Raw genomic sequence first — 25,651 nt, forward strand, 5'->3', positions numbered from 1 at the left:
CATTACTAGGAGAACTGAAGTAGGGAAAGGTGAGCGCAGCGTGTTCCTTGTGGGGGGGATGTACTGCCTCGGATAGAGATGATTGGGAGGAAGGGGCAGGTGACTGTATTGGTGGTCCATGGGGAAAGGGTTCAGATAGTTCATGCAAGATGAAAAATATTCTTTCTTGTGTGTTCTTTCCAAGAATGTGAAAGGCAATTGCAGGAGTGTGTAGTTGCAAACCAGGATGACATCTGAGGAGGGATTAAATTGAGGGGCTCTTCTGGTGTGTCCCCCCATCTTTATCTTTTCCCAGACTGTGAGCCGATTGGTGCAAGTAGTAAATGTCAGAAAATTGTCAAAGGCGGTGATTTTAATTCTGACATTTACCTATAAGTCCCTTTTATAACCTCACATATAAGGTAGCATCCCCTTTCCCCCCCATGCTCAGTGTATTAAAGGGGAGAAAGGGGCTATTAGAAATATGAATGGTGTCCACATTTCCTTCATTGGAATGATCTGCATATAAATCCTATTGGTGCTCAAGTTTATGGAACTTAGTGTAGGTGAAACACAAAATTACTCTTTATTTCCTAGTGTTCAGTGTTTCTTATTTCCAGGTGCTTGAAGGCTGGTGTTTGGCAGAGCATCCCTCAAGGCTTCTCATGTGGCCTGGATCCCTCACCTTCCAGGTTTTTTGATATTTTCAGCCTTTCTTTGACCTCACCAAGGGTTCCAGTCCACACTCCCAACCTGGAGGCTGCTAGGGAGTTATAGGTGCCCCAATACCCCTAAGCTGCTTCTGTCCATTCCTACAAAAGCCTGGGGGGTAGTTCCCCAACTGAAAATGAAGCTTGGGTTGCCTTTTCACCAAAGTTTGGTCCTTCAGTGCCCTTCAAAAGTCCCTCAGCGTTTCGTTTTTGCTAAAACCCTCTGGTCAGGAGATCTGGGACCATTTGGTGAATTCTGGGAATGCTGCAGACTTGAAACTCTAGCTTGGCCTCTTCGTCTCTAAGCAGAGTCAAATCTAAATTCAGTTTCCCTCTTAAAACTACTTCTTGCCAATGTCCAGAAGGCCAAAGCTGGGACAGTTTGAGCAACAAGATAAAAAATGGGAGTACTGGATTGTAAGCCATGAAACAAAATAAGGAATGCATACTTGAGTGCATACTTACATAAATAAATAATTGACTCAGTACATGGGGATGAAGCAAATGGTAGAATTCTAATCAATAAACGTAGAAGGAATGGGAGAAGTAGAACATCCTTATTAGGCAAACGGCACAGTAATGATTGTTTCAGATGCTAAAATCAGCGGCCCCAAGTTTTCAGAGAAATAGGATATTCATACAGTCTTAAAATATCTCTCCCAAGGTTATAAATTGCAAAAGGAAAAATAGTATCATTACAGTGAAGAAACCTCACTAACACTACCTTTGCTTTGATGGTCAAGGTCAACATGACCAATGTTAAGACATGGACGTTATAGACCCTTTAATGTGACACCTTGAGATGTATTAGGTTCTCCAGAGAAACAGACCAGTAGGGTGTATGGAAAAGGAAATATATGTCTGTTTAGTATGAAGATTTAGTGTAAGGGATTGGCTCAGGCCCTTATGGAGGCTGACAAGTCCCAAGATCTTCAGGGTGAGCTGGCCAACTGGGGACCCAGGAAAGCCGATGGTGTGGCTCCAGCCCAAAGGCCTGCAGGCCTGACACCCAGGGAGAGCCCATGTCTCAGCTTTAGTCTGAAGGCAGGAAAAAGCCCCTGCCCCAGGTCAAAGGCAGCAAGGCAGTAGAAATCCTCTCCTACTTGGGGGAGAGCCAGCCTTGTTTTCTATTAAGGCCTTCAATTAATTGGATGAAGCCTACCTACACTAGAGCGTGTGACTTCCCTTATCCAGTCCACCCCTTCAATGTAAATCTCATCTAATAGCACCGTCACCGGAACACCCAGAATAATGTTGGACCAAATAATTTAGCACTCCATGTCCTAGTCAAGTTGACATGTAACATGAACCATCACAGAAGGACACTTTATTACTTCTGGGGTATTCTGGCCAAAAAATGCATGCCGTAATCTAATTATAAAAACCTTAGACAAACCCAAATTGGTGAACATTTTACAGAATAGCTGGCCAGTATTCTTTAACAGTGTCAAGTTTATGAAAGACAAAGAAAGACTGAGGAATCTTCACAGACTGGAGGAGAATGAGGTGACATGACAGGTAAATGCAGTGGGGTTTCCTGGACAGGATCCTGGAACAGAAAAGGACGTTAGTTGAAAAATTAGTAAAGTTTGAATAATGTCTTTGGGGCAGTTAATAGTATTGTATTAATGTTAATTTATTGGCTTTGGTAAATGTAATGTGGTTATATAAGATATTAAATTAGGAGCTGGTTGAAGGGTATATAGAGGAACTCTATTTTTGTTACTTTTCTATAGGTAAAAAACTATTTTACAATAAAGTTTTTTAAACTTTATTGGGTAGTTCGAGGATTTTTACTAGAGGATATTTTTATATTCTTTAAATTTGTAACTGTCACCTGTCTATGCATATATAATTTTGTAACTACCATCCAGCATTTTCCATAAATGCTAAATTCTACCAGTTCTTTTTTGCAGGCACCTTTAAAAAACCCATGGGTTTCTTTTCCTTTTTCCTTTCTATGTTCTGTATTCCCTCCTGACTAAAGCAGCTTTTTTTTTAAATTAAAGAGGGTTTCAGATGAACAACATTGTAGCTTCAATATTCACCTGTATTATCAAGTCCTCACTAGCCCCCCACCCTGCCCCATTGCAGTCACTGTCTATCAGCGCAGTCAGATAGAGTCATTAGTTGTCTCCTCCGTTCTGTACTGCCTTCCCTGTGACTAACCTATATTGTGTGTGTTAATTATAGTGCCCCTTTAATCCCCTTCTCCCTCCCTCCCCACCCACCTTCCTCAACCCCTCCCCTTTGGTAACCACTGGTTCCTTCTTGGAGTCTGTGAGGCTGCTGCTGTTTTGCTCCTTCAGTTTTTTCTTTGTTCTTATGCTCCACAGATGAGTGAAACCATCTGGTACTTGTCTTTCTCCACCTGGCTTATTTCACTGAGCGTAATACCCTCTAGCTCCATCCATGGTGTTGCAAATGGGAGGACTTCTTTTCTTTTTTTGGCTGAATAATATTCCATCATGTATATGTACCACACCTTCTTCATCCATTCATCTACTGATGGACACTTAGGTTGCTTCCATATCTTGCCTATTGTAAATAGTGCTGCGATAAACATAGGGGTGCATCTGTCTTTTTTGAATCAGGGATTAAAGCAACTTTTCATAAACATTCAGAGCTCAACCCTCCTGCTGTCCCTTTATCTCTGAGGTGACGCCCATGTGGGATGTTGTGCAGAGTGAAGAGCGTCAGGTGGGGAGTCAGGGGACCGGGTGCCAGCATTCTTAGTCTACCTCTGTCACTAACTCAGTGTCCTTCCAGTTTTGGCATTTGGAGCCACATGGCAAATGTGGACTGAATACTCTTTGCACTAGTTGATGTATAGATTGAAATGGTTATATTTTTCAGTATTTTTTTCTTTTTATGAAAGTCCTATGTGCCTTATATTTAGCTTTCCCCCAGTTTTTCCTCCTGCTCCCCAAGTCTGTGGATTATACAACAGACTCAGCACTGCATGGACTTGATTCTGGCATTTCCCTCAGACTCTTTCTTTGTAGCAGTTTAAGGAGATCAACATGTTCTTTCTTTTCCTTTTCCTCAGGAAGCCATTATAGTCCTTTTCTATCTTCTCGTCTTCTCTCTGAAATGGTGTGTAGCTCTTCTAAGCCCCCACATCCCTGTGGTGGCCCCCACTTTGTGGTCCTGCCCCTGTTCAGGCCTTGAGTGGGCTGAGCCCTGGCCCCCCGCCCCCAGCCCCATAGGGAACCCTGGCCGTCGTTCCCCCTGCCCTTGCCCAGTGGCCTGAGGACTCTGGGCCGGGGTCCGTCCACCTACCTAAAGCACCAATGCCAGCAAGACGTAACTGACACTCTTGGGAACAAATGATACACCCCAGTTTTCCTTCATTATTTTCCCCAAGCAGTATTGGCCCCTTGTATTCCCAGCGCTTGAGTGGTGGGCTTAGATCCCAGGGTAAGACTCAAAGGATGGATAGAGTTGGTTGACCCTGGGAACCACCTGAAAGCTGTAGCAGGCAGCCTGCTGGCCTCCTCGAGAGGACAGCGTGGTGAGCGTCAGCCCTTTCCCCCGGCCTAGGCGCTTTCTTGTTGTCTGTGGGATATAGAGGAGAAAGGATTCTTAAGAATCACCTCCAGCCCCACTTGTTGTGTTTTTGTTGTCATTTTTTTAAATTTATTTTTTAATCGAGATATAATCATATAACATTTCATAAGTTTAAGGTGTTCAGCATGTTGATTTGAGCCATTTATATATTGCAGTATGATTAGCATTGGCAAACACCTAACATCTCCGTCACCTCCAGCGTCATTTGTGCGTTGGTCTGTTAACTCCCATTCCCAGGGCAGCCGTTCCTCCATCCCACCCACAGCTTGCCTGGGCCTTGTCGTTACTTACCCAGTTTTCTCAGCTTGCTGCTCAAGAAGAGAGAAATGGCGGTATTTGCAGAGCCCAGCATTTAGGACTGAGCCCGGCATGAAGTAAACACTGTATTAGAGTTTTTATTAAAAATAAAAAATGACCCTTCCTTTCAAACGGCTTACCTTTAGTTGCAAAGCTGAAATGTACAAGTGAAAAACAACCAATGTACAGAGCAATATGGAAAAAGCATCACCGCAGAGGCGGGGCAAGAAGAGGCAAGACCCCCTGGCCGTGTGTCCTCCGCATGTCGCGTCAGTTATTCTTCTCAACAACTAGTGATTCTCCAATTTTGTGCTCCAAGAAATTTAAAAGCCTTGAAGTCCTGTAAGGTTGTTTGTGTAAGAGTGAGATTTGAACACAGGGCTGTCTGAGCTGAAAACTGCCCCTGCCGTCGGATACTGTACACACAGCAAGCTTTAAAATGAAGCTTGTGCCGGCCCTCGAAGGACAGATGGAATTTATCAGATGGAGTGAAGTGGGAGGACGTACAGGTTTTGCAGGGCAGGGAAAGAAGTGGGCACAGTACGAGCAATGTGTACCAGTGGGAAGCAGAGAGGGTGTGGGGGAATGGGGGGTGTTCCCCAGGTTTGCTAGAGTAAGGGAGGAATGAGGGGTAAAGCTGGAACGTGGGGAGGAGGCAGAGTATAATGAGCCTTGAATTCCGAGTTGAGTTTGGACTTTATTTCGTAAACCACTGGAGGATTTGTGGAAGGGTGGGACGTGATGAGAAAAGTATCTTAGAGATGGAAGCTCAGGTGGGATATGGAGTGGACTGCAGAGACAAGGGGGGCTGTCAGGAGAGCTCATGTTGGTTATTAATGACTCAGCGTTCGCTGAGTGACGCAGATAGAGGGCTAAGTGCGTCACGTGCGTTATGTCATTTGTCTTTACAATAGCTCTAAGAAATGGGCACTGTTCATATCGTCCCCATTTTCCAGCTGGGTAAGTGGAGGCTTTGAGGGCTTAAGTGGTGACCAGGCAGTGGTGTCAGGATATGAACTAGGTATATCCAGTACCCCCCACCCTGCCTGTGTGTGTGACCGTGCCTGACAGTACCCCGGGAAGCAACCTGGGGAGGTTTTAGGTCAGATGCGGTGGTCCAGGCGACAAGGCCTGAGGTAGGTCGGGGGATGGAGCAGCAATGGGAAGCATCCTGGGCTGGAAGCCTGACCCCAGGGCTGGGCCTGTCACTCTCTGGCTTCTCTTTATGCTTGTTTCCCGTGGAGCTGGTACTGGGTGGTCAGAACCTTGCCAGACTATGCTGACAGCACAGAAAACCTTGTCTCCAAACTTCTTAAGGACCTGAGGTCTCTGTTTTTTCCTGAGAAATGTATTAATTTGATAAAGTAAGTGCTGAGTGTGCATGTGCTCGGTCAGACTGGCTTTAGAGATGGTCTAAGCTGACTTCATCTGTTCTCAGGCATCTCAACCGTAACTACTTGAGTTTGGGACATGGAGGTGCCTCCAGAGAGGTCTGTGGGGGATCAGTTCTTCCTTTTTTCCAGGACCCTCTTCCCTCATCTGCTTATCTTGATAAGTTCCCAGTTGCTTCCCTGCCTTGCTGTTGTATAGGTTGATATGTCACAGAAGTTTGTTTTGTTTCTATTTTTTCAAGAAAAAGAGGGTGTGTGCATTTTGACTGCAATACTTGTGATGCACAGTCAGATGAGCATATAACGCGAGTGTGCTGAGAGCCCTTGGGGCGCAGCCCGGGCCAGCCCAGTGACCTTTTTGCTCTGTCTGCTGCAGGTGACAAGAAGTACATCATGGGACCCAAGCTGTCCACTCTTGATGCCACCGTCTTTGGACACTTGGCACAGGCCATGTGGACCTTACCCGGGACGAGACCTGAGCGGCTGATCAAAGGCAAGCCCTACGTACCTCTTGAGGTTTTGGGAGTTGCTGGGGGGGTGGAGGTACGGGCAGCACAGTGGAGAATTCTAGCCCAATGCCTATAAGCTTGGCTGGGTTCCTGCGGCCAGAGCCAGAAGGGCTGGAGGAGAGACTGGGTGTCACCTGCCCTCTGGTCCAGATTATGTCCTTAGCAAAGCTGACACAAACCCTGATGTGCTCTACACCAGGGCCTTTCTTCCAGCTCCTTACACAGTGGACTTAATACTTGTTGCTGAAACAGGGCTTCTGCTCCAGCTAGTGCCCGTGTTTTGTTTCTCTTCCTTGATTTTCTTTGGCCAGTGGCCCTGCAGCGGCCAGGCTTGGGTGGGGCTGAGGGGCTCGCTGCTCATCTCAGATGCCTTGTTTGAGCCTGAACTGGTCTTAGATATTCCATAGGTAAGTATGGGACATAAATGGTTCTGTGCCTTCTGGGTTCAAAGTACTTCTTTTTCCTATTCTAGTTGGGTGGCTATAGATCATACACTGAGAGGAGAAGGGCTGGGAAGTCCAAGATTGTGGGAAAAGGAGGAAATTGTCCACAAATGCCCACGGCTATGCAAAGTATTAATATTATTGTTTGTACATTTTGACCAAAGGAATACAGTCTTGGAGCTTTGTTGTGTGATATTTGCTGTAAGGCCTGTCAGAATTGTAATTGTTTTGAGTCATTCCAGTTGGAGGCAGTACCTGAGTAAGTGCCTGTGGGCTGGGGATGTGGGGAACAAGGTTCAATATTTAGGTTTGGGGAAGGGGACTGACAAGAGTTAGTCAAGGTGTTTCTGCACCAGCTGAGCAGGCTGGGGTGTCGATCAGATCACCAGTGAATAACATATACAATGCTCTTAATTAATATTGGATGAATGGATGGATGGATGGATGGATGGATGGATGGATGGATGGATGGATGGATGGATGGATGGATGGCCAAGCCGGGAAGAATGATGCAAGAAACTGAGGGAGGTGAGCAGTCATGTGTGGTGGTCAAGGGTGGATGAGTGGGAGGTTGGCTGGTAAAGGCCATGGCTGTGTGTGTGTGCGTGTGTGTGTGCGTGTGTGTACTCATATGCATGTCCAGAAGGTCAGACCAGGCAAAAGGCAGCCGGTGTAATTCTCCAGATCTCCTGTTGGTGGTAGTGGGACCCCAGGTACATTATCAGACTCAGCAGGAGTGGATCTGGTAGTGATGGAAGGTTTTCTGGAACTTCAGCTGAGTGGCCCTGGGGACAGTATGTGCTGATATTTAATTTAGTAAGTGATCAGAATGGAGATGTTTTTTGGCTTATGCCATGTGTTGGAACTTACCTAAATTGAATGTGTTATTGTATTGGTGATGTTCATAGCATTTAAAATTGTTTCCCTTTATTTTAATCAGATTTTCCATGGTTGTCTAAAAGATACTGATTCCTTTTAGTTCATTGAAGGGTATGTTTTATATTTACTATCTCTTTTCTGTTACTCCTCACTCCCTCCCTCCATTTCCCTACCAAACCACCTTTACACACCTATGAGTACACACAAGCCCACACCTACTCACACACTTCTGTGCATACCCCCCTACACACTCACTTGTATACATATACTTCTACCTGCTGGTGTACACGCACATGCACACACTCATTCACACACACACACACACACACACACACACACACACACTGCTGAGGCCATCTGTTATTTTAGTCAGAAGCATTTTGACAACCTATTATCAGTAGAACTCTCAGATTCTACCAAATCCCTTCTTGCAGAAATGAAGCATTTTTGTTGATTTACTGGCCTCTTCCTCTTTTACTTCCTGGAAGGGCTTCGTGCCTTTTGAAAGGGTGATCACCCTTTCTGGAGGATTAGTTTTGAGTCCCACGCTGAGACACACGCACGTGGGGGAGTCTAGCGCTCTCATCTGTGGGGGACTTCTGGCACATGGTCGCTTACACTTTGATTCTTTAAACAAGCTAGTAGCCTCCAGCTTTCCCAGGGGACTGGCGCGGCATCTAGAGAGAGTCTCTACATCTCCTTTCATTCATTAGTTCTGTGGCCCTTCCAAACCTTTAGATTGGAGCTGCTAGTGTTTGGGCAAACTACTAATTCGATACCGGTTTCTTCCGCCTTTCTGTGATGCATGCAGACTTCTGCAAGAAGTCACAGGAGGAAGGAGAAGTAGAAACAGCCAAGAGCCTGGATCAGTTAGAACTGGCTCAAACCCAGGAGCTGAGTGGCCTGGATTGGGCAGGTTTCTGCATTAGCTTCGGAATAGCAGGGCCCTGTTGGCCATGCCACAGGCGTGAGTGTGTGTGTGTAAATACAAGCTTTTTGGTTTTAGATATTATTTATAATATGTAGCCACCCAAGCTACTTCTGGAACCATCTAGAACAGTGAGAAGTTTTCCTTAATTTAGATGAGTAGGAAGACAGACTTAAAAAAAATATATATATGTGTGTGTATTTGTCTATATACCTATATCTAGGTAAAGATACATAAAGTGTTATTTCCTTTCTGGAGAAAATTCCAAAAAGATAGAAAAGTCTAAAAAAGTACACCCACAGAGAACTACTGTACTATGGTGGTGTGTATCCTCATCTTTTATCAAGTACATGCATGTGTGTATTTTCACAAACTGGGATCATGGTGTTGATACAGCTATAACCTGCAGTTTTTAAAATTAACTGTGTATTATTGCCATTTCCCTTGTTACTAAATATTTTTTAAAACAATATATTTAGTAGCTGCAGAATGTCCTGTCCTGTGGCTGCCCGATAATTTATGTGACTAGTCTGCTTGTTGGACTTGGGAGTTCTTTCAAATAATTTGTATTAATATTCTATAATGAATATTGTATAAATATATATATATATATTCCTGCTTATCTCTGCTTATTTCCTTAAGCTAAATTTCTAGTTGGGGAACTACTGTCTCAAAGGGTATAATCTCTTGGTCTATATGGCCAAATTGCTTTCTAGAAAAACCAAAGCAGTTTATATTCTCCTGAGCTGGATTCGGAATGAGCAAAATTCAGAAAGCACCTTGAATTTTGTTCCTCAGTTATGGTTGAGTATAATTTCTTTTGAATCTTTTCTTTGCCATTTTTACAGTGAAAGAGAATCTCAGTTTTATTATCAGCAACACTTTTGTTTATTTTTAAAAATTGACGTATAGTTGATATATAATATTATTTTGGTTTCAAGTATACACAGTGATCCAGCAATAGTGTACATTATTAAATCCTCTCCCCAACTTTTATAGTTTCTATCAATCAACATAGAAGGATGTTATAGAGCCACTGACTCTATTCTCTATGCTGTACTTTCATTCATGTGACTAATTTATATTGGGATTGGAATTTTGTGCCTCTTTATCCCCTTTGTCTGTTTTACCCACTCACCCCAACCCCCGCTCTCCTGCCCCCCCCAACCATGGTAAAACCAGTCACTTCTCAGTGTCTGTGAATCTACTGCTGTTTTGTTCATTTTGTTTTGCTTTGTTTTTAGATTCCACAAATACATGAAATCATATGGTGTTTGTCTTTCTCCACCTGCTTTTATTTCACTTGGCATAGTACTCTCTAGGTCCATCCATGTTGTTGCAAATGGCAGGATTTCTTTCTTTTTTATGGCTGAATAACATTCCATTGTGTATATGTACCACATCTGTTTTATCCATTCATCTGCTGATGAACACTTTGGTTGCTTCCATATCTTGGCTATTGTAAATAATGTGGCAATAAACACAGGGGTGCCTGTGTCTTTTTGAATTAGGAATTTTGTTTTCTTCAGGTAAATTACTAGAAATGAATTACTGGGTCAAATGGTATTTCCATTTTTAGTTTTTTGAGCAACCTCCATACTGCTTTCCACAGTGGCTGCACCAATTTACATTCCCACCAACAGTGTGGGAGGGTTCCCTTTTCTCCACATCCCCACCAACACTTGTTAGTTCTTGTCTTTTGGATGGTGGCCATTCTAACTGGCGTGAGGTGATGTCTCATTGTGGTTTTGATTTGCATTTCCCTGATGATTACGATGTGGAGCATCTTTTCATTTGTCTGTTGGCTTTTGTATTTTTTCTTTGGAGAATTATCTGTTCAGGTCCTTGCCCCATGTTTTTATTAGGTTGTCTTTTTGGTGTTGAGGTATATGAGTTCTTCATGTATTTTTGGATGTTAACCCCTTATTGGCTACATAATTTATGAATATCTTCTCCCATACTGTAGGTTGCTTTTTTGTTTTGTTGATGGTGTCCGTTGCTGTACAGAAGCCTTTTAGTTTGTGTAGTCCCATTTCTTTATTTTTGCCTTTGTTTTCCTATCCCAGGGATATGTGTCCAGAGAAATATTACTCATGCTTATATTCATGAGATTTTTGCCTATGTTTTCTTCTAAGAGTTTTATGGTTTCATGTTTTATATTTAGGTCTTTAATCCATTTGAAGTTTACTTTTATGTATGGGGTTAGGGAGTAATCCAGTTTCATTCTCTTGAAGTAGTTTTCCAGTTTTCCCAAAACCACTCACTGAAGAGACTATCTTTTCCCCATTGTATATTCATGGCTCCTTTGCCATATATTAACTGATGCCATACATGTGTGGGTTTATATCTGGACTCTCTATTCTGTTCCATTGATCTATGGGCCTGTTCTTGTGCCAGTACCATATTCTTTGATTACTATACCTTTGTAGTAAAGCTTGAAGTCAGGGAGCTTGATACGGCCAGCCATGTTCTTCTTTCTCAGGATTGCTTTGGATACTTGGGGTCTTCTGTGGTTACATATAAATTTTAGGATTATTTGCTTCAGTTCATCCAAAAATGCAATTGGTATTTTGATAGAAATTGCATTGAATCTGAAAACTGCTTTGGGCAGGATGGCCATTTTGACAATATTAATCCTTCCTATCCATGAGCATGGGCTAAATATCCATTTATTTTCATCTTCTTCAATTTCTTTCATCTCCTTGGTTAGATGAATTCTTAGGTATTTTATTATTTTTGATGCAGTTGTAAATGGAATTATTTTCTTGATTTCTCTTTCTGCTAGTTTGTTGTTAGTATATAGGAATGCAACAGATTTCTGTATATTGATTTTGTATCCTTATCAGCAATACATTTGATATTTTGATTAGATTATCCTTATTGAAGAATTGCATGTGGATTTGAGCACTCTTGGAAACAGACATGGAGACTTGGAGAACCTAGAAATGTGGAATTGACGCAACAGAAGGGAAAGAGAGCTGCCGCCCATCTGACCCCCTTTAGAGCCCTCTCAAAACCACAGAACCTAACACTGTTTTCCTGAATTTGTAACAGAGCATTTTGTGTTCTAAGAAAAACCTTACTAGCTGCTCTTTAATTACTGAGAGTTATTTATCGCACTTGCATTTTTTAAAATTATTTGATAGATTAAAATGTGGAAAAAGTGCTGAATATTTTGGAAAACATGTAAGTATGTCTGCATCCCCACACTCTTACTGGTGTGTATCCAGGAGCGTTCAGGGAGAGGTTGCTGCGGGGAGCATTTGGGTCTCAAGAAAGGGCTGGCCCAGATCCCCTTTGAGGGTCTGGGTATTCTGGAATCGAGGAAGGAGTGTCCTTCAGCGTCGAGGAGAGGAGGGGAAGAAGCAGCTCTCCAGTCTGTTAAGAACTTTGCTGAAGAGGAAATGCTCAATCCCTCCCTGCCCCTGTGGTAGAATCCTGAGGGAAACGGCCAGGAACGGGGCCAGGGCCGGCACAAGAGTGGGACAAGATGGTGCTGGGTGAGTTCCTGTAGCCCGGATGTGGTGTGTGGGTCCCAGCCCCATGTGGTCCGAATACCTGGCAATGCCCGAGCTGCGGGCAGGTTGTGCTGGGGGACGCTGGCAGCACCCCCACTCCCTCATTCCCACCATACACCGTTGGCAGCTGGGAGAAACCGGCTTCCGGATTCTGGGTCTGGTTGACAGTGTTTTCAGTGTCAAATTGTCCAGAATGTGTTTGAGAATTAGAGAAATGGCAGTGATATGGGAAAAGAAAATGAACTTCTTTTTTCAAAGTGCCGTGGGGGTTTTTGCGTTTGAGAAACTCCAAGACAAAAGCTCTGTTTTCTGTCTGGGGGTGTTCTCTGAGTAGAGGGCCCTTCAGCTTTCTGATAAATATCCTCTCAAGTTGTCTGAGAATATCACTAATTACTCAGTATTTTACTAATATATTTTCTTAGATTTTTAAGTTAAAGAGGTAATACATGATTATCACAAGAAGTTGAATTATACAGGTACTTTTTTCATTTTTTTGAATTAAGGTATCATTGATATACAATCTTATGCTCAGGTTTCACATGAGCAACATTATGGTTACTACATTCCCCCCTATTATTAAGTCTCAACCACATCCACACAGGTACATTTTTAAAGATTTATGACTTCCCCCTCATCCGTGTCTAATATCACCCCCATGGAGTAATGAATTAAGGATATGGAGTAAATCCTTCTGTGCCTTTCTTTGTCATGTACAAATTTACACACATGTATATGACTGTTTTGGTTTGTTTTTACTATTTTTAAACTAAACAATAGGATTATACACATTGTTTTATAACTTAATAAAATCACTTAATAAAGTATGTCTTTTGAACAGCCGCACAATATTTCATACAGCTGATACACCATAACTTATCTCATCAGTCCCTGTTGATAGAAATTCAGACTGTTTTTCCATCTTCTTTTTTTTTTTTATTAACACATAATGCTGCATTTGACATCCAGATACATATATCTTTACATACCAAGGTGCTTATTTTAGTGGAATAGAGTAGTAAACGTAGAGTACTGTAAGTAGGGGGCCAACAGATATATGCATTTAAAATTTTAATGGCTAACATGAGATTACTTTTCAAAAGAGGTCTTGGTAATTTATGCTTCCACTAGTCACTGGAAGTACCATGCCTGACCCTCCACATTGGACGTTATCAAACTTTAATTTTTACCAGTCTGACAGGTGAAATTGTTACCCAATTCTTGAGTACATTTAGAAAAAATGAAGTTTTGCTATTGTTTCCCAAAGTTGGCACCTTCAGTATAAGCATTTATGAATGTTAACACAGGCATATCACCCACACGCACACAAACACACGTTACGCACAGCCTGTTTCTACTGCCAACTTGTTCCAGTTCTTTGGGCTGGTAGCATGTAGTGTGTCAGCTGATGGAGCGTCTGGGAACAGGAGGGGATCGGCGAGGTCAGAGAAAGGTAAAACTCAGGTATAAATTTTGATTCTTTGCTTCACTCTCTTTATCAGGGGCAGGGTATGAGGATGGGTATGTGAACTCCCAGCCGTGCTAATCAAAGCAAACCCTGTCTTGACTGCACGATAGAATGATGGCTTCCTTCATGACAACTCATTATCTTTGCGAGGCAGCACTTACCTCCTGCTAGTTCTTGAGACCCCAGAAGAATTACAGAAAGATATTTTGTGATAGGCAGTGTGCAGCTATGAATTCCCAGGCCAGGCTGTCACCTCCTCAGTAGGCAAGCACAGTAGTTAGGGTGAAGGGCATAGGGTCTGGCAACTGCTTGAGTTTCAATCGTGGCTCTCCCACTCTCTAGCTGTGTGACCGCAGGCAGGGTAATTAACCTCTCTGTTGCTTTAGTTTTCCCATGATAAATGGGGTTAATAGTGTTCCTGCTTCCTAGGTTTGTTGTAGGGACTATGGGAGTTGACATCAATCCAATAGATGCATAAAGCACTTCAAAACAGTGTCTGGCACACAGTTAGGACTATATCTGTGTTTGCTGTTGTTATTATTCATTTTTATTATTGCACACTGAGGCGGTATTAATGTCACACGGTCATGAAGGGGGCGACTTTCCTGGAAGAAAGGTGAATAAACAGGCTGTAGAAAAAATTACAAGGAAGTGGATAGAGTCCTACATCACGTAGGAGCGGCGGGTGTGTGAGTAGGTTCTGACCCTGGCTGTTCCTAGGGAGCGGCTCATAGGGCGTGGACGTGACTGAGGCACCCAGGGCTGTCCCCAGGCCCTGCTGTGAAGTGGCCACAGTGCATCCTTGACGCCCCGCCTCCTCCCACCCTGTTGGTTCCACCACATCTGCATCCATGGCTTGGTGACCTGTGGCCGGCAGCATCTGGCGAGGTGTCTCCTGGCGGCTTTCCCAAGGATGACATAAGTAGAGGCTTGGCACGCATCTTCTCAAAAGGACTATGATGTTGGCTTCTCAGCAATGGCTCCTGAACGTATGCGTGCCATGTCTGAGGAGGGGGCGATCAGAATGGACTCTTCCATAACGTGAGGTGAACTTTTATGATCTGAGAAGACTGAAAATGGTGACCTGGAGGCAACTCATGCCCACTGGTTTACAGGGCACGAAACGTGGGGGGTGTGGTGTGATTTTATGTTTTGTAGGAGTTGTGTTTATTTAATGGGAAAGTGTTTACCAGAATGTTACAGGAAGTCATAGGTAATGATGAGAAATAAGGAGAAAAAAATACTGAAAAAAATTATACCAAAATGTTAATTATGATTACCTTGGACTGGTAAAATTGTAGGTGGTTTTGGTTTCTTCTTTATGTATTTATATGACTTTGAATTTTCCAAAATGGGAGTATGCTATTTTCTCTAATAGAAAATAAAATGGAATAGTTACAGACTATAATCAGTAGAGCTATTAATATAGAAACAAACTACATGGCTGTGATAGGGGATTGGTAAGAACAGAATTAAACCTGGTACATCTGCATAAGGATATATACTACGCAGTTATCAAGGTGGTCATAGTTGAAATTGGGAGTCTTTCATTTTATGTTGTTAAGTGGAAAAAATAGTATTGGAAGCAGAATATATAGTAAGTGCTATATAGCAAATGTAAATATATGTAAATGTATATATAAACAGAAATTTCTGGAAGAACGTGAGAATATGGTAAATGGGATTATCAGTAATTCTTTTATTTTTTGCTTATTGTATTTTCTAATTTTCTGCAATAAAACATGGACAGCCTACATAATAAGTGAATGTTTGTATGACTTTAAAAAATACACGTCCAAAGAGTATTGTTAAGGCGATAAAGACCCGTAAGAGATGGTGACAGATTAATATTTATAAGCAATGTTGCCATCTGGTGGATCAAAGTCAACGCTTCACCTTCTCTCTCCATTTTCCATTTGGAGTTAGGAAATGGAAGCCAAATACTGGACAGTGTCTCCAGCAAATGCCCGCACAATTTTAGCGACGTAACCAGAGTGGTCCTTTGATTCACATGAAAAATAAGTAGAGCCCCATCGAGGGTGCAGCTGTTGAATTTCATTAAAAAAAATTAAAAATACCCGTTTCATTAAATGTGCTTGCAGGCATACTCCTCCATGAAGACAATTCTGAGTTATCCATTTTATGGATTATTTAGGGCAAAATTTCCATTCTAACATAACTTTTCAACTACTTGGCATAGTACCCAGCCCATGATAACCCTACAAATATTTGTGGAATAAATGATGACTCCTGGCTGACTTAAACTAGCTAACAGTTGGTGTAGTTTCATGGGTTATAAATTAATTTAAATATGAACCAGTTGAAGCACTAGTTCCCTTGATGTGCGAGCATAAAATAATAAAATGCTTCACAAAGCCAAATGGTGGTGGCGTAGCTGCCATTTCAGACAGACCATCCCCCTGCTCAGCACCTTGGGACTCACTGCTAAATATCATTCAGTCTACCCACAGAATCTGACTTCTCCCCCTCACTTGTCTTATGATGTGTATACGAACCTAAATAACTCGATGGTACCTCTGTGGAAAAACACAGTGAATGTCCACCTCCCCTCATTCTTCCAAATCTCCCAGAAAGCCAGTAGGTGGTAGATTGCTGCCTTTGAGGACCAACCCTCTCTTTGCTTACCACCCTGCAGGTGAGCTGATCAACCTTGCCATGTACTGTGAGAGGATAAGGAGGAAATTCTGGCCCGAGTGGCACCATGACGATGACAACACCATCTATGAGTCCGAGGAGAGCAGCGAAGGCAGTAAAACGCACACGCCCCTGCTTGACTTCAGTTTTTACTCAAGGACAGAGACCTTTGAAGATGAGGGAGCAGAGAACAGTTTTTCCAGAACCCCGGACACGGATTTCACTGGGCACTCGCTCTTTGATTCTGACGTGGACATGGATGACTATACAGATCACGAACAGTGCAAGTGATGTTCGGTCTCGCTGACCCTCTGATGCCGGCCCTGCCGCTTCCTGGAGTCAGTCCTGTTCCCAGATAGAGATCCATCCAAGCTGGGAGGAGACCTTCATGCCTGGCAGTCCTGGCGAGCTAACTGGACTACAACAGCCTTATTCCTTTTTGTACAAACAAAACACAGAACCATTTAGGGGGCTCCATTTAAAACAAACAGGCAAAAAAAAAAAAAAAAAGTAATGTCAGCATGGTTTCTGAAATCCATTTTTGTTTTCATTAGAAAACTAAGATTATGCAGAAGAGCAGGTGCAAGAACAGATTGTACACTGACCACTCTTACATTGATCCTCTTCAACCCAAGGGCTTAGTTGCGACATGGATTCTTGAACATCTTCGTCCGCCAAGGTTTGAAGTAACGAGATAGGGCGTCATCAGAGGAGATGTAGGAGATAAATGTTCTGTGGTGGCTGCTTGTATTTTATGTGTGTATATTGTATGTTGAAATAGAAGTCAAATAAAACCCATAGTTATTCAGTGAACACCTACTATGTGCAAAGCGCTGTGCTGGGTGCTAATCAGTGTAAGTTTTATTCTAAGCCCAGTCAGCAACTAGCTGTGCGATTCCGGGCAAGCCCCTTAATTCTTGTGTGCCTCATTTCCCCCACCTGTAGAGTGGGGTGACAATACTGTCCACCTACCTACCTCACAGGGGTGTTGTGAGGATTCATATGGTAAATTCGGCGCATTAAACCTCTTAGAAGAAGTATGACATAACCACACATTTTATTCTCTATTGTGCTTCCTACACGTGGAGATGTGTGGGCCACGGAATCCCATATCCAGCCGACAGCAGCAGCAGCCACTCTCAAGACAAGCTGATGGATGACACGGAGTCTGACTTACAAAAGGCACAGTCAGGGCTCTGTCACCGTCCCTCTTTGTCATCTTGCTTGCATTGAAACCTGTTGTTGAAAGAACCTGGAAAATATTTTTACGAATCATCAACAGCTACAAACGGTGTTCAATTCTGTGTATTTGCAGAGAAGTCTTTCTTCCATGGCCTGAACAAACACTGCATTGCTGTCCTTGTGGACTCCCAGTTGTTAAGTTGCCCAGATTTGATTTATTTGGAGGGAGCAAAGCTCAGGAATACGATGGGTTTAATAGAGGTGAAGGGGAAAGTGATGGATTGATTTTGTAAGCAGAAGCTGGCCTGCTTGTAATGTCTTTTCGAAAACAAACCTTGCAAGATGTATTGTGAAGGAGAAGTAGGAAGAGGGTCATGCTAGTAGTATTAATGCACGTTGTGCAGTGTAGACTCCATGCAGTTTGATGAATACAACTTTTCCGGTGTTCTCAGCCATTGACCAGGGAGAGGAAGGCAACCCTGTGGACCAATCTTCCCGTTTCTTAAGGACCCCACCGTCCTTCCCTGTGTGCCCTCCCCAGGGAGCTCATGGACTCTGGGGCTTACTGTATTTACTAAGGCACTCTATCCCGGTAGACAGTTTTTGTTGACATAGAACATTTTCCAGTGAAATATGCGGTGAAGATCCTGTGGTGATGGCCGTGCAGTTGGGCTAGGGGGTGTCAGTGTTGAGATTTACAACTACGAACACATCTGCTTTGCACTGACTGGGTTATTCTTGATGCAACGGAAGAGGCGCTTCTTAAAAGACAGCAGCATCTTCTGCCAAGTTCATTTACTTCACTTGAAAAGGACTCTTTGAATATGGCTTTTGCAAAACAATCCTAAAATGCTGTGGGTTCACAAAGAGGCAATGGGGAAGAATTTTTGAGGCAGTTTACCGTTTAAGCAACTGTGTAGGTCACATGTACCTGGGAAGAAATGCTGAAATTAAGACATTTTTATTCCACAGAAAACTCAGTTGTGTCTTACTAAAACCATTTGTCTTTGTGAGGACTGTTTGGTGCCTCAGGGGAATGTGAAGAAGATCTGAGTGGAGAAGCCTGTTTGGTTTCCAGTGTCACCTGGGAGGAAGGCTCACCTCTTTTCTCTCCAGCAAGGGTGTCCCAAGACCAGCCGGTGGTCGTTCTGTGTGACTGAGGGACACTCCTGGCCTGATAATGAGAATGTAATAAATCGGTGGATTGTGGACATGGCCCCACAAAGACTGAGTTGCCCTTTTCTCCCACCCTCACCTGGAAAGAGTTGTGTTTGAAATTTTGCCTGCAGTTTCATTCTTACTGTGTAGCACCAAGGGTGTTGTATCTTTACTTCAAGAATGGTTAAGTTACGAGCATGTAGATTCTCATCTATTTTTTACTGTGCATTACTTGGAAGGCAAGTACATGGAGAACCAGTGATCAAAGTGAAGTTGGAAAGGGATTCTTTCTATCCAGGTGCCTGCCGCTGGAGTTTGAATGGACGTTGCCGCTAGGCATCTTGGGTACTGGCCTGACAGCAACATTTCGTAGGTGTAACTTGACTAAAACCCTAGGACATACCCAACATGGGTTACAGAGACAAAATGACCGAGACAAAAATCACTGTGGTGTGGATGACTTATTCAGTCTTATTGGGAAGGCTTTTTTTTTATCGGTTCATTCTTAAGCTATCCAGACTTGAACTGTTCTCCAATTTGATGAACAGGTGCTACTTACAAGAAAAATGAGAAATTAGAGGATATTTTGGCGATCTGGCTCACTTGTTCAAGCGTATTTCTTTTTTACTGGAAAGTCACATAAGGAAGTGTGATCTTTAATGCTAACAGGTGCTTTGATTGGACAGAGGACCCACTGACCACCTATTCTTTCTTTAAACTTCTAATTGTCAAAATAAATGCTGCCCCTCTCTTCACTGCCCTTTGCCCCCGTCCCCACTCATTAGGATTAGTGAGCAACAGCCGTGTGCTTTACTTTGCATAAGTCAGTAGATAGAAGGACAATATTAACTTATCAAGAAGCAAACTATGTTGTCAGGGTTCACCGCTTTGTTGTAACAATGAACTGTGAACATGGACACTAACCAAGGCCATGAGCTACCCAGCTGGCTGATCGCAGGCTTAGAACAATTTGAACTTGAATCACAACTGCAGCCTCTTCGCACGTGTGCCCTGTCTGTGTGCGCCCTGTGTTAGGGTATGTTTTTGTGAAACAGCTAGGGTTCAAGGAAAGGAAGAGTGAGGCATCCTGGCTTCATGGGTCTTGCCTAAATTATTTAAAAGAAGGTATAGAGCCACAGGAATGTATGGCTGGGCCATGGATTAGCTCTAGAAAGCCTCTTATAAGAGCGCCTTTGAGGTTACTGGCTCAGTGTCACATACACATTCATTCGAAGGGCAGGACCCCGAACCCAAGTCTCTCACCTTGCCTTAGATGGGTCTTGCCTTTACACCGTTTTGGCTTGGTTTCCTTTTAAAACCTATTCTCCCTGAGAAATCACTCCATGCCATAGGACTAGCACATCCCCAGCCTCTCGCAGTGCTTGGGATCCCCCACTCTTGCTCCCCGTGTCCGTTCAGGCCAGTCCAGCCCAATCCAAGAGATCTTTGGTCAGTACTTACTCTTTTCAAGACACTGCTAGCCTCTGCGAATGATACCAAGGTGGATATCCAAGTCACCAACACACCCTATTCTTGCTTATGGATCTTTGCAGGAATCCATGCCCATGTGCTCACTGGATACTAACTAAGCACCTACCCTGTGCCTGGCCTTGGGATCCACACTGGGTAGAGAGTGGTGAACAGAACAGACGTGGCACTCTAATTTCAGAGCATACTCTTTTGCCTAGACTTCTTTGGTGGCTTCTTTTATACGCTTGGCCACCTCCCTGACCCAGTCCACCCATCACCACTAGATTAATCTTTCTGAAGAGCTCTGGCCCTGATGGGGAGCCGTGTTGCCCCTGGGTGCAGGTCACTCCTTATGGCCTGGCCTTCTCACCTCTTTATTCTCCTTGCCTCCTGGGGCTCCTCCACATGAGCCATCGGTACATCCTGGTTGGTCCATTCGCCACTGCCGAAACATGCCTCATGTGCCCCCTCTCGGCCTCTGCCCGTGCCAGCCCCTCTCCTGAATCTCCACTGGCCCAGCAGCTCCTGCCCTCCTTTAAAGAGCCAACTTTGTCAATTCTGCAAGAAGACACCTCGGCTTGCTTCTCTCTCCCTTCCTCCAGACCACGACACTCATTTCCTTCCCTCAAGGCTGCATGGGAAGGTATGTTCAGAAAGTGCTAGGAAGTAGTGGCCTGAGATTTTTTTTGTGTGTCAGGGACTCCATGGACAATCTAATGAAAGTCTTATATCCTATTCCCAGAAAAATACATATATGCAAGTCTACAACATTTTACATATAAGTTCAGGAGATTTGGAGACCTGGAATTCCCCGTGGATTCCTGAGGGGGCTCATGGACCCCAGCTGAAGAAGCCTTCCGGAGTCTGAAACTCACTGTTCCCATTAGTGTTCAGTCTTTGCTGCCTTTACCGACCCAGACAGGAGCAAAATTGGTGTGGGAATGTGCACGCAGACGTAATATGTTATCTGTGCTGAGAATGAGTCGAGGGGCAGGGAAGGAAGGAAGACGAGCTGTCTGACAGTGAGAAAACGCCTTTGTTTCGACAGGTTTGGCATTTTGAAACTGACAAGGTGCTTTTGTCTTTGCTGTTGTTACTGGTTATCTTTTAACCATCCCAAAAGTTGATCTATCAAAATTAGTTCAGGGCCAGGTGAACTTCCCTGCAGCCCTGAAACCCACCACCACCTCTGCCCGGATGGGCTGGCTGGCCTGGGCCTTTAGGAGGGAGAGAAGAGGCTGGAATTTCCTCACAGGAAAAACGTGTGCACCAGGTTTCCTGTGTTCATTCACTCATTCATTATTCATTTATAGACCAATTGTTGAGTATATTTTCCATAAAAGGATGGTGCCTTTTGTTGATAGGTAAACTACTCAGGTCTTCTCTGGCTTTTCTTTTTTACAGGGTGAAGTTACTTTTATTATTCCTGGCGGTGACCCAGAATCCTTTGTTCTCCTTTGTAGGTGGTGCTGTTTCGGTTGAGCAGGAATGGGTAAAAGGACATTCCCTGACAAGAACTTCTGAGTCTAAATGCTGAACTCTAGCAACTATCTTTAGGGATCAGTTGTGGGTGATTGTAGAGGGCTCGACCTTCATTCAGTTGCTTCCCTTGGTCTGGGTGAAATGCCAGGTTCAAAATGATCCTGCTGGTGGGAGCGGGCGGCACCTCCTGCCTGCAGTGCTTGGGCTCGTGTCCAGAGTCAGTGCAAATGTACAAGGCGTGTTTTCCCCATTTGAATTCCTTACCAGAAATTTAGGGTTTTAGTCCTTGACTTTAAAGAATGTCTTAAAGATATTTAAGGTTCCTTAACCTTTAAGATAACTGGAACCAGAAACATTTTGGTTTTGCCCTTGGAAATAGTTACAGAGGAGATTGAAAAATGGCTTAAAGGAAAGCACCTGAGCTGTCTTGGGCCTGAGCATAGGAGCTCCTCAGCCACCCACTTCACCCTGATCATTTTAGTGGCAGAAACAAGTTCTAGAGCAAAGACTGACCCAGCACTCTGGCATTCTGCACACAGTTAATTTCAGCAAAGAACTTGACAGTCTTCTTGAATTATTAAAAATTGCTGTTGTTCCTAATTACAGCTTTAAATATTTTGAAACAATCCACTAACTGTAAGGCAATATGTATTTATGATCATGGTTAATTGTATGAAAGGTAATGTTACTAAATGTGACTGATTGACCTCCCACCTCCATGACAAACATCTTTTTTTTTTTTTTTTTACTGTGTGATCTGTATAGAGCAACTTTCATTTATCAGTAAGGTGTTTTTTTCAGTATTTTTTTCCTTCTTCAGTATTTTTTTGAAAGTTAACCCCATGGCTTTAAAAACAGTAAGATTCAGCTCCTGAATTGCCATGTTAATTAGTGATGGCTAAACAGATAGCAGAGGGAATATATTGTTCATTCGAGGGCTAGAAAAGAGAAATGCTTCAGATATTTATTATCTTTCTCCTTTTAAAAAAAACCCTATGGACTTCTTCCCTTTAACAATTCAGAATTCGAAGTGTTTTCTCATTTGATTCTATGCCACAGCAATGGATCACATTTCAGTTACTAAAACATAAATCTGGCCAAATGGTTGTATTTTTACCTGAAACAAATTATATCTGAACTTCTTTGCAGCAATAAGACAAGAGATAATGCTGAAACTTTGGAGGGATTTTGCTTTCGTAGAGGCGACTGTGTTGCTCCTGTCAAAATGATTACCTCCAGTCACCAGCCACATGGGATCATGCTGATTGCAAACATGTGTTTTCCCCAGGGATCTGCATCATGCAGCGTGTCTGACAGTTCAAACGCTGATGAGGGTGATGGTTTCTTGATGGTGGCAGTTGGGAAGATGAGGGCCCTCATCCTTCATTTGATGATATTAGAATTTCACTGAGTTGGAGGAGAAAAGGGAAGAATAACAGATACTGGGGCTTCAAGCCACTGTGTGGTGTGGCTGTGCTGGAGATGTGTTAAGCACACCGAACATTTTCTAGGTGGTGGCATCTTGGTAAAATAATGCATAGTACAGGTTTATAAATCAAGCAAGTGTAGTCTGTGCAGGAGGGTTGCCTGTGGATAGACAAGTGGTCAGTGCAGAAGGCATTGAAGTAACACTGAGCTTTGTCATAATGGGTGTGCTGGGTCCTGGATCGTCTCACATGAAGCTGGGCCTGGGGAGCCGCTGAGAGTGGTCAGCCCCACCGTGTTCCGCCTTTGATACTCAACTTCCTTCTTGTCTCTCAAATGTGTGGCATTTAGTGTCCATTTTATAAACAAAGCATGTACAGAGTACTGTGTATTTGTTTTCTAGAAGTCCTTCGAATGTTTGGAGACACCCCAGATCACCCCTGTTTAGGCTGTGGTCTCTAAACCTTTGAAGGTACTCTTCACCACGTTGGTAAAACTTCCTGAGCATAAACACCCTTCAGCGTATTTATTTTTAAACACACACACACACACACAAACTGCCTTACTGATATAGTATGTATGTTAAAAACGTGGCAAACACAGGAATTTACAAAGAATATTCTTCTGTGCTCAATAGAGTTTAGAGAATGGGGCCGGGGATATTTAGGGGTGGCACCTCAAAGGTGGCAGCTGATGAGACAATGCGTATGTGACATTTGTGGTGAAGTGGTTGTACAGTAGGCACACATGCATGCTTTCAGGTCAAGGTGTTCATTCATCTTTACTTAAAACAAGCATCTTGGGTTAGGGGAAGAGAAGGGTGGATAATTAGATGCCACCTTTACAAGAACTCATTTTAATTCTGTTTTGGGGACCACTTGATCTTGAATGTTTGGAAAATTCCTGAAAGATTTCACAGTACACTGATTGAAGCAAAACATGATGAAAGGAGAAAAAAAAAATGCCAAGGCAGGATGTATTACTGGAGAATTTCAGTCCCAAACTGAAAAGCATGTCTTGCTAATTCCTGACAATGACTGTGTCATCGTCACAATTATATCTTTTCTTCTATTTGTTTATAACCTTATGTCTCTAAATGTGTGGAAGATATGCAGATTTATTTTCAGATATCTGAGATAGGAAGGACCAATGTTTGTATAATTCGAACCCACATTTCAGCTGCTTGTGAGTGATGGATGGACACTGCTTGGAACCATTTACCTGCACCATATGTTTTGCAAACACAATGAATAGCATCTTGCTGAACGAGGGCCTCAATGTGGAGGTGGCATTCCAGTGTTTATTTCTGGACCTATGAGTTACTTTAGCACAGTTGTTAGTAGTTTATAAAGCCATATTTAAACTTGTACACTTGATTGTAACATAGACTTGAATTGTGCATTATGTTGATTACTGTATATAAATGTGGAAATTCTGTAATTCTTAATGGTGTAAGTGTTTGATGTGTAAATGATAACTAATGGATATGAAATAGCTTGCTGTGAATGTCTTTATTCCAGTTTGCTCTCTTTTGCAAATATGAATGTTTAAACTTTACACCCATGGGGAAAATCTGAATTTTTTGCATCTAATATACTGATAAGTGGTGGTCTCTTAGCTGACTGGGAGGATATTTTAGTTGTAAAGCTCTTGTATAATTAGAACAGAAGTAATGAATTTTGTAGGCATATGACTTTCTGATAGAATTTCAAATGAATGTTTTTTAGGTAGAAAAACAAGTCTTTGAATATGCCATCTAACCCTGTCCTGACTGCTTCTTGCCAGGAGCAATAGGCACCAAAGAAGAGAAGGAGAGGGTGGGAGCAGAACACGAGTTAAGACCTTCACTCTGCCTACCAGGCCTGGTGACAGACAAGTTTCCCCTCCTGTACATACTGTTTCAGTTGGTTTTTGTGCATCTTCAGTGAAGTTATCACTATTCCCATTTTACAGATGAGGAAAGAGGCTTGGGGAAGTAACTTAGGGTAAGGTGGCCAAGTAAGGCTCAAGTCATGTCTTGGGGCCAGAGATTCAAAGGGAGGTTTTGAAATACAATGTGTTTCCCACATATGTATGTGGCAATGAACCTGTAAGGATAGCTGGGCCTAAGAGCATATTAGGTCTGCTAGAGGTAATCAGGATGTTTGAAATCCTATGTACAGATTTGACCAACTGTTATTCATATATTAGCTTCTGAACCATTTAGAGCAAATTATGATAAGGTAACACACAAAATCCCAAACTCCCCAATACATGGGAACATCTGTTAAGTGGCAAATGAGAGAACCTCCTAATCCCACGTTCTAGAGATAATAGTTCAGTTTTTACCCTTTTTAGATCCCCTTTTCTCTCCACTTTAAATCCTAACTATTCAGCCATGCTTATTAACATAGACCCTAATTGGAAATACTTTGGGGCAAATCTGTACCTAATTCAACTTAAGCTGGTTCCAGACCCTTCTAGAACGTGTGTGTGGCTCCTGGACTCAAGTTTAATTTCTGTTCCTGAGGGAAGCTTTGCTCCCCTTTTAGGAGACATCAGAAGGAAGGGGCTTGCTCACCTTCTCCATGAATTATGCTCTCAGAGGTGC

General features: G+C 43.0%; 1 protein-coding gene across 4 annotated transcripts in view; it reads left to right on the top strand.

Moving 5' to 3' along the window:
• FAXC (failed axon connections homolog, metaxin like GST domain containing) overlaps positions 1–24,561 on the top strand; it is a 74,190-nt gene extending 49,629 nt beyond the window's left edge. For 3 of the 4 annotated variants that reach the window (XM_073220930.1, XM_073220929.1, XM_073220927.1), the window contains 2 exons: positions 6,324–6,440; positions 16,346–24,561. In XM_073220930.1, coding sequence (XP_073077031.1) covers positions 6,324–6,440; positions 16,346–16,635 — 407 coding nt within the window. In that variant the 3' untranslated portion in view covers positions 16,636–24,561. The remainder of the gene's footprint in view (positions 1–6,323; positions 6,441–16,345) is intronic. The other variant, XM_073220928.1, reaches the window with a different exon arrangement.
• Positions 24,562–25,651: the final 1,090 nt, after the last annotated feature.

This window comes from Manis javanica, chromosome 13 (genome assembly GCF_040802235.1).
Source record: "Manis javanica isolate MJ-LG chromosome 13, MJ_LKY, whole genome shotgun sequence".
In the NCBI taxonomy this organism is placed as follows: domain Eukaryota; kingdom Metazoa; phylum Chordata; class Mammalia; order Pholidota; family Manidae; genus Manis; species Manis javanica.